This window comes from Penaeus vannamei, chromosome 24, assembly GCF_042767895.1.
Source record: "Penaeus vannamei isolate JL-2024 chromosome 24, ASM4276789v1, whole genome shotgun sequence".
In the NCBI taxonomy this organism is placed as follows: domain Eukaryota; kingdom Metazoa; phylum Arthropoda; class Malacostraca; order Decapoda; family Penaeidae; genus Penaeus; species Penaeus vannamei.
In genome coordinates this window covers 12,360,151-12,370,150 of record NC_091572.1, presented here as the reverse complement: position 1 = coordinate 12,370,150, position 10,000 = coordinate 12,360,151, and the positions used below count along the sequence as shown (strand labels likewise).

General features: G+C 40.0%; 1 protein-coding gene across 1 annotated transcript in view; it reads left to right on the top strand.

The window, feature by feature from the left end:
- The first annotated feature begins 5,824 nt into the window (after window positions 1-5,824).
- The window catches only part of LOC113804457 (mitochondrial-processing peptidase subunit alpha), a 22,871-nt gene continuing 18,695 nt past the window's right edge, over window positions 5,825-10,000 (top strand). The window contains exons 1-2 of the mRNA XM_027355339.2: window positions 5,825-5,957; window positions 9,470-9,693. Coding sequence (XP_027211140.1) covers window positions 5,902-5,957; window positions 9,470-9,693 — 280 coding nt within the window. The 5' untranslated portion in view covers window positions 5,825-5,901. The remainder of the gene's footprint in view (window positions 5,958-9,469; window positions 9,694-10,000) is intronic.

Sequence of the window (10,000 nt, the reverse complement as noted above, 5' to 3'; positions counted from 1 at the left end):
GTGTCCAGTTATTAATATGGTGAGTGTAAATCTAAAACTATAAATCATATGCATATTTTGTTACGATGAATACTAAATGCTACAAAAAATATTACATTTATGTTATGCATATACAGGAAAATACATTTGGGTATACAGTGCTAAAAAAAAACTGGCACGCAGGGTTATGAATAAGAAGGCATTAATTATAAAATGGAACACGATATTCAAAAGGTTGCTGACCCCTGCTCTAGGGCTTAAAGACACCCAAATGACTTGACCAGGCCTTGATCAAGCCACCCGTCTAAACAGAAGAGGGGACTAAAGAGCCATGTTACTAGCTGCAGCGTGCAGTGCATCACTCAACTTCCAGGACTCCTGTGTCTTAACAATACTGACCTAGCAATATGGTTCATCCTAAGATGGAATGAACCAGGGGTGAGTGCACAATCCTCTCACATAGGCCTTCGTGCACTTGGCAGCCACTTTGTCTCATCCCTTACTGGTGACCCTTTCTGTATGGGTAGGCCTCTGGTCCTGCTCGCCAGGTCATTGGACCCTGATCATGCCCTAGCCTCTAGAAACCCGGATTGTTAACCGGATTTGCCTCTGCATCTCCAATGTTCTCACCAATTAGTAGGCATTGTCAAAGTCTTATACCTTGAAGTATGGGACACGCTCAGGCGCTCTAGACTCACACTTAGAGTTTGTCTCTTACCTGATCGTTTCCCCCTGCCCCTTCAACTTAGGTTCGGGGCTTTAGTCGTGGGGCGGCTACTTCAGCTGCATCTCTGAAGGGAATCAGAGATCTCCCTCTTTTATGTGCAGGCCTGGAGAGGCCGGCCCTCGAGTCCATCTGTTTCATAGACAGACTTCTGTTTTGCTGATGATTTCTTACAGATTCAGCATGTTCTTTCCTTTTTATGCCACTAGGAGGCATTGAGGCATATAATACTTGAAAGTGATTGCATTGTTTTTTCATTGCAAGGTTTGTCAACATTTAGGTCAGATCATGTTTTTTTCTCTCTTTTAATTTATTTATTTTTTTACTATTAATTAGTTTTGTTTACCATATGTCATAGCACTTCCTCCAGCCTCTCACGCCCTCACCCACCATGGAGTTCAGCAAGGTGGAGTTGTGTGTTAGAGCACATTCTCTAACAGCTGCAGGAGTGCCACAGCCACAGGTTATTCTAGATGGCGCCCATGGGACATACGTGAGGCCAACTACTTGGTTCTAGCCTCCCATGGCAGACCAGCTGATTGACCTAACGAGGCTAGGATTCCTGTCTTGCACGAATAAGGGGCCAACCTCTAGGAGTCCCATCTCCACAGCACACAAGGGTGCCGCGCACGACAAACGTAGATGAAAGAACCCTCAAGGGGAGGCCAGAGGGGATACAATCCCAACTTCAGGATAGGTATCATTTGTACGAACCATTTGCTCAACTCATCCCAGGTAACTGGTCAGTGAGGGAGGCCACCTCAATGGGAGAGAGTTGGGGTAACTTTAAGGCCGGCTTACCTGGTGGAGGGAGGGAGCTCAAGGTGGATGTCACCTCAATATAGATATATTTTAGGACAACCACTTCTAAAGAGGTGGGCTCTTCCACAGACCTGATCAACTGTAAGAAGTACTCAAGGTCCTGCAACAGAGAGAAGTTGCCACCTATTTTTTCCTTCCCAGGAAACCAACAAGTGGAAGAGGCCACCTCAACGGGAGGGAAATCGGGCCACCCAGAGATCGGCTCGCCTGAGATGAGGCTCATGGTTTTTCAGAGGATACCACATCTGTGTTGGCAAATTTCCTGAAGAGCCACCTTACCAGAAGCGAGTACTTCAGTAAATGGTAATGACGACCCATGAATCATGGCATGGGTGGGATAATGGGGCAAGCCCATGCTAATATGACTGAATAAGCTGAAGGCATTGATAAGGAAGGGAGGGAATCCTACCTGACTAATCATAGTTAACAGAGTAAACTCAATTGCCAGTCATGTGGTGGCCTGCCAGACCAGTCCCTAACAAAAAAGTCGCAACTCTAAATGCTCCCAATGCCGTAAATGTAGAAAGAAAAGCAGGGGTACTGGCTCTTGGAGCCTTAGGAGGCCCTAAACGTAAGAAATCATAGCTTTATTCTAACTACTGTCTCCCTCTTCCTGGGGTTAATGGGTGGATGTGGGGAGATTAGCCTTACCAGTCAGCCTCTCCAAGAAAACCTAACTAGCAGCAATTCGTATAAATAATGGCGCTGGAGGGAGGGCAAATGTCCCTCCTACCCAGCAAGAGAAGCAGGTTGTGAGTCTCTCTTGGTTGGTGACTGCTTGGACTCGGACTGTAGCTGGCATTACCCATACCATCCACGTCTCATTTGCCGCTAACCTGGCATGAGGCTTGTAGGGTAAAGACTACGGTACCCCCCCTGATAGATTATGGGATCTGCAGCCAGCCAGTACTCACTATATGGGGCAACGTCGGCGGAGGTGGCGTCCAACTGGAGTGTCTGTCGAAATTTTAACCTGAAGTGGGCCGTTGGGATGAGTGCGACAGGAAGATTGGTTTGGAACTGAAGTAGCTGAGAGATGAGGTGGCTGCTTTCTCGGAAATGAGGAGACCTAGCAGTGGCACAATCAGTGTGGGTGGCTACACCTATTACTTGTTGGGCCAGAGCGATGGTCACCATCTTCAGGGAGCAGCCATACCAATCTCTAGTGGACTTCAGCCCTTGGTATTAGATGCTTCTCCAGTCAATGAGCTTATAATGATATTGAGACTGAATCGTGCATTTGCTTCCATGTTTGTAATGTATGTGTATACTCTACTGATGTTTTTAAATTTGACGTGAAAGAGATATTTTATGCCAAATTCGCATCTGTGATGGACAGTTTTCCTCAACATTATATCCGTATTGCAGTGCAGTATTTGGCTGCGATCGGGCTGAGAGATGTCTGTCGGTCCTCATGACTCCAGGACTTCACCAGGTCTCAGATGTTAAGAATTTCTGACTCATGGTATTAGCATTTTGACCTGCATCGTTGGAGAAGGTACAATGATGTCGGTAACGTGTGTCAAGGAGGTCAACCCCATCCTCGTTGGCACTTGCTGAATGATCCTCCAGAACAGCAGGGAATATTAGAGTGCTGAGTTCTGTGGTACTGATCATAAATTAGTTGTGGTTACCCTCCAAGTCTACTTCAAAACACTCTGTCAGCCCAATGATCACCTGAGGGTGTTTCATGTGGACAGGTTGAGGAATGGGGAGTGTGCCCGGGGGTTTGTGGAGTCGTTCCACAGCACTCGGCAACCTGACTTATGCTATACTTCTGTGGGACACTTTCAAGCCTGAAATGCTTGATGCAACTTAAGAAGTAACTGGGAAACGCCAAGAGCAAGATAGAATATTATCTGGAAGACATAGATACTTGTGTGGTTTGTCTGACTTGGGATCCATTTCGGGTATGGGCTGTTTGCAAACGACTCAATCACACTGCTATGAAGGGACAAGGAACAGTTCATCAGCAGTCTTGCAGAGGAGGCTTAAGGCTATTTCTTAGTAAATGACCTTCGTCCTGCCTACCAAGCCACGAGAAAGCTGAAATCCAAGCCTTACTCACAACCGGCTGCAATCCACTCATGTGGCCAGATCATCTCAGATCTTATTTGGGTGTGGAAGCATTAGGCTGAGTATTTTGAACAGCTGCACCAGGTTGATCCACCAACAGACGAGATCCCTTTGCTGGACTCATCCATCAGCAAGGATCCACCCGCCCTAATTGAAGTTAGGGGATAATAAGCAGCATCTGATGCATCCCAGTTGTACTGTTAAAAGCTGAGGGCGAATCTATGGCGCATGAGTTGGCATGCTGCCCTGGCTGCCATCCGACGATCTGGTACCATTTCCCCTAACCTGTTGAGGGGTATGATAATCCCCCTTTGGAAGGGGGAAGGGGATCAATAAGATTGCAGCAATCACCAAGGCATTACACTGATCAGTATACCAGGCAAGGTTCTCGCCCACACCCTTCTGAGATGTATCAGATGTTACCTGCTGAGGCAGCAGAGGCCTGGCAATCAGGATTCACTCCTACTAAGACCAATAGACTATCGAGATGTTTCAAATCATTGTAGAACGCCGTTGTGAGTTCGAGTATGAGCTGCTTGCAACTTATATAGACTTTAAGAAGCCATTCGATATGGTGCATTGGGAATAACTAAGAGAACCTGAGATTAAGAGGAATCCCAACAAGGATTATTGGATTAATAGCAAGCCTGTGTACTGGCACTGAAAATATTGCAAGTTTGGTGAGGGCCTGTCGAACTTCCCTGTTAGTTCAGGAGTAAGGTAAGGCTGTGTTCTTACACCAACACTTGCATTGTCCAAAGTCATTATGGAGACTGGGCAATATCAAAGTTTCCGATCTTGGCTCTGCTGATGATGTTGTCTTGATTTTGAGTAGTTTACCTAAGTCTTATTCATCAAACTACTAAGCGTCCCTAAGTGCACTCAACTGGACGATGCGGCTAAGTGTCCTACGGGAGGACACTCAGCACGTGCCGCACTTTAGTCCAGCACTAGATGCAGCACAACATCGAGTGAAGCTACGGAGTGTGAAGCAGTTCCGGATAAGAAAAGATGTGCTGAACAGTTATAGTTATCACGAGTTGAAGAAACGGTTCAGATTAGATCGAGAAGGATTAATATATGTGACCGACATGATCAGAGCCACCGTAAAAATCGAACACGAGCCATCTCTGCAGGAATGAAAGTGCTAGTGACACTGTGGCGGGAGTGAATCCACTCCCAAGCCTTGCGCTTGTCTTGTATTGTAAGGTTAGGCCCAAATTTTCCCTTTATTATCTCCTTCACCTCTATTAGTTCCAAGAGGCTCAACTCCTCATCTTTAAGCTAATTAGCAGTCCTCTTGGGCTTGGGGTACAAAGTTAGGATTTGCTCTATTTCGAAATTTTCGGCATCAGCTTCGAAAGGAACACGAAGCATTTGGGAGTCGACGGTATGCAATCGGACGCGGATTTTAAACAAGTCGGTTAATATATACCGCAATATATTATTTTTTTCATGTGCATGGGGCTATAAAAATGTGTAATTATTGTATATTGACATGAAAGATATTTTGTTTTGCGGTAAAACATAATTTGCTTGAAAGTAGTTTGAATAAAATGTCTAACCTACACTCAGCATTAGAGGGAAATAAATACTTCGTTTAGCGGAGCACTCAGACTTTTCATAGATACCACTTAAGTACTTCGCTCAGCGGAGTGATATAGGGTGGGATTTAAGTGTAGCACTCAGTAAAATAGTATTTTGATAAATACCGCCCCTGTTACTGCCAATTTTTATTATATGGTTGTGAAACTATTCTGCTAACCTGTACTTTGGAATATTGCCTTGATGTCTTGTGTGTGTGTGTGTGTGTGTGTGTGTGTGTGTGTGTGTGTGTGTGTGTGCTGTATTTGTGTGTGTGTGTGTGATTTACATAATTGCTGATGTAAATGCGTATTTTTATCAATGTTTTTTCTATAACTATATTATGTAGTATACATACAAAATAGAAATAAAAATTGCTTTTTATATAATATAATAACCCAGCGCCCATTCAAGGTTATAAGTGTATAAACCCATGGTAAGTATACATATCTCTTTTTTATAATATACATTTTCATATTTCTGTGTGCCTTTCAAGGAATCTTGAAATGTGTTGGAACTGTAATGTCATAATTTAGTATGGTTTATTTTATATTACTTTCTACTAAATTCCTGTGTGCATGTTTTTGTAATCTGAACCAAAACAATCTCAGTACAATAAAGTATTTGTAGCACTAGCGATCCTTTTTTGTTTTTTAATAGACATCCCGATCCTTTTCATCACATGTGTTTTTGGAGTCTATGATAGCGTCTGCTTCATGTTGATCACAAACGTGAATATGTTGAGGCTCTGCGCAAAAAATATACCTCTCAGGTAGTTAACTTAGATTTATTTATGGTTATGATAGGATTATGGTTAATGGCTGAGGTCTTAGAATCAGTTTATAAGTAGTATGATGAAAAGTTATACGCACAAGTGATATTTACAGGAGTTAATTTGAGTTTCTATTTTTCGGGAGTTTATTTACGGAAAACATTATCCAACAAATATTCCATTTGCCATATTGGAGAGTCGTAATTTTATATGTTTTGGGAGCAATTGGATGTCTAGGAACATTATGATGTCTTTTAAGAAAATAATCTGATTTAGTTTGATTTGATAAAATGTTTAGAAGCTACCTAAAGTGTTTTAATAGAAATTATAGGTCTTATCTGGTGAGCAAAGTAGCTTTACTGTATCACCTCACATTTGTTTTGGTATATCATTGTGATGTACTGCCGAGCATTATCTAAAGTTTCTACTGTATGCTCTTTGGTAAGAACTAAGAAAGCTCCATCAGGCATATTGTAAGCTGATTGCCATCCACAAGGTAAACAGTTCTGGACATTAATTCTGTGACGCATTTCATCATCGACATATCCATTACATATTTGAGACAAAGGTAACTATTCAGAATCCCATTGCATTATCAATCATGCCGAAAGTGGGTTTGGGGAAAACACGTAATGTAATTTCATTTCGCGAAATGGAATGCCGTATACGAAATGGAATGAAAAGAGGTTGTTTTTTGTGTGCAAACCGTCAGATACACGTGTCAATCAAATAATTATTGTTAATTAAATAGACTAGACTATTTATATCTTATGTTATTATTCGTAAGTTTGACATAGTTGCTGTTCAGCTTTATTCTATCGAGCTTTCACCAGATGGCAGCACTTCTGCTATGTCGGCCAGCAGGTGGCACAGAGCCTTGTTGACGTGTATTCCCGATTTGGTTTCCGTGCATCGATACCTGTAACACTTTAAGTTGAACATATGAACTCAACTGAAACATAAAAAAGGTTATTTGAGCATGTACCGCGCACCATTTGGTAAATTACGCAATATCATGTTCCATTTCGTATACAACATTCCATTTCGCGAAATGGAGTTCCATTACGTGTTTTCCCTACAGTGGCAGAAGTGGTACAGATGGGTTCCTCTCATTCTCTACAGCCTTTATATTTGGTAATTTTTAATCTTTACACTGCCATCCAATCTTGTAATTATTATTCCTCCTTTCAGCTATCAACATTATGATATGCATAAATTTGTTGATATTTTCCATTACAAATGTTATGAATGAAAGATTGGTAATGTTTACTTGGTGACCTTCCAGACAGATAAGCCTGTCTCAGCTTTGCAGTTAATGTCCCAATGAGCTCAGCCTCTATATGATGCACACATCTTTCCAACATATTGCATGAAAATTGCTTTTAATTTTACTGACTATTGATTAAACCCCTACCCAATCACTATCTTTCCTTGTCAGGGGCTCTGCCCACAGAGCTTCACCTGACTCTCTTCACAGCATTTGTCATGACTTGTTTTTATCATTTCAGAGCTTATTTTTTTGCTTATGAAGGTTTCATATAGGCTATTAGTGAGTGTAGTTTTATCTTTGAATATTATAATGCCATTGCATTTTACTGTAAATGCATATAAAAGTTTTATGTATACCGCAACTTTTTTATTATTAACTTGCAAAGAAAATGCCATAGGTGCATATTCATTCTGTCCGTTACAGGCAAATTTTACCTTGTACTACATAGCTGTGAAAAACTAAAACTATGCTATATAAAGGGCATTTGCCATGGACCCCCCCCCCCCCTCGAAACATCCACATTTTTGGCCTTGATAGCATGTACCAGGGAAATTGCAGGGTAAAATATGAATAATGTACATGAAATATGTTGATATAACAATAGTATACATTTAATAAGTTACTATATGGACTAATTCAGGGGGCTGTACCCCTATGACCCATCCTTGGGGGACTGTCACCCCTAACCCTAACCCTGAAAGACAAAGAATCCTCCACATTCAGAGCAGAATAGAACATGTTATTGACATGTAGGAGTGCCCGATGCCAAGTCTACCCTATGCTCTATCCTAATGTACATGTGTAGTGGATTCTTTGTTGTCTAGGACAGGAGTTGGCAAGGCAACAGCCCCTGATAGGGGGTTGCACTATATACTGACTAATTCTCAATTATATTTTGCCCTACAATTTCTCTAGTACCATTCATGGCCTCCCTTTCTAAAGGTCCAAGATTGTGGGCATTGGGAGGGATTGCCACAGCATAATTTCTATATATATATATATATATATATATATATATATATATATATATATATATATATATATATATATATGTATATGTATATGTATATATGTATATGTATATGTATATGTATATGTATATGTATATGTATATGTATATGTATATGTATATGTATATGTATATGTATATGTATATGTATATGTATATGTATATGTATATGTATATGTATATGTATATGTATATATATATATATATGAGTTGTTCAAAGTGAGAGGCATCCATCAATACCACTTTCAGATATCCAAAGAGGTGGGTGCATAGAGGATACCAAGCACTGAGGTTAGAGGCTGTGGAAAATATTTAGTATTCCAGAGGCATTTTGTATGCATTTTATTTTCAATACCAAAAAAAGGCATTTAAATTGTTACCTAAATTATTCATGTATTTCTCTATAAAATGTAATACCCTGCTGAAGGATGCAGTCTATCACATAGGGGGAATGACTAACCCCTCCACCCTATGGATTCACCACTGCTGCAGATGAATTAGACTTACTTGTGTTTTCACAATGATAAACTTGAATTATGAATATGATAATTCAGTAGGGAGTTACCTGTTATTGACTTTCCTGTATACCACATGATATTCCAGGACTCAGTGTTGATATTTACAACTTTGCATTGGCTTCTGTTTATTGTTATCCCATATATAGTTATATTTAGGCTTGAGAGTGAATACACTAATAGAGAAAACCTAAGATGCTTTACTGTGCATTATAGATAATCTGCATCTTAAAGAAATTATTAAATTTTGATGAGATTTTCTATTTTTATTCTTTTACTGAGAAATATTGCCATACCAGCCTTGATACATTTTTAGTGTATATATATTTCTTTAAATTTTCCCTTTGCTATTTCTTAATCCATAAGCCATTGGTAATGGGTTTTCTTACCAAATCAATCCTTGCACTAGGGTTAGCGCACAATCAGGTTCTGAAGTGAAAAATTAGATGAATGCTTAATATGTCTTTACCGTACTCTGAGTATATCAATTTGGCAACTTTGCACCTACCTCAAAGCACTTCAGATCTTCATATTTTTATTATGAATGAATTTATAATCACAATTTCATAAAACATTCACCTTGAGTAAGGTGTACGTGGGATGATCGTTACTAGATCAGTATTTCCTTAATATGATATGTTTATCTTAGCTTTGATAAACATATCATTACTGAAGTTAAAATTTAGATGTAATATAATGATACCCTTTTCATTGACAGGAGCTGTGGTACTCAGATTGTGCGACGGTGTTCAGGTGACGTGAAAACAGCAAGCAAAGCATCTGACATTACTAAAGTACCTCTGAGCAAGTCTGTTGAATGGTTGCCTCGACCTGTATACGCGACAGTGTCTAGCACACCAGCGCAGACCCAAGTAACAACTCTTGACAATGGCCTGCGTGTGGCATCTGAGCCAAAGTTTGGCAACTTCTGCACAGTTGGAGGTGAAAATTGAATCCCTTGGAGAAGGATTACTGTTGTTTGAAATTTGAACTTGCATACTTTTAGTTTTGCCATGAATATTATTTCTAACTGAGAAAATTATGTATTTGATTTTTTATAGCAAAATAAAAAAACAGCAATCATTATTGTCATAAAAACTATTAATTTGATATTCTTTATTTTGTTTAATCATAGTAAAATATTCTGTATCTTGCATTGTAGCTATTTATTTGTTTGTTTCTTTATACCTTCAGTTATTGGATACAAAAAGTACATCTTGGTTTTCATAATGGCTTATGATAGAAAATG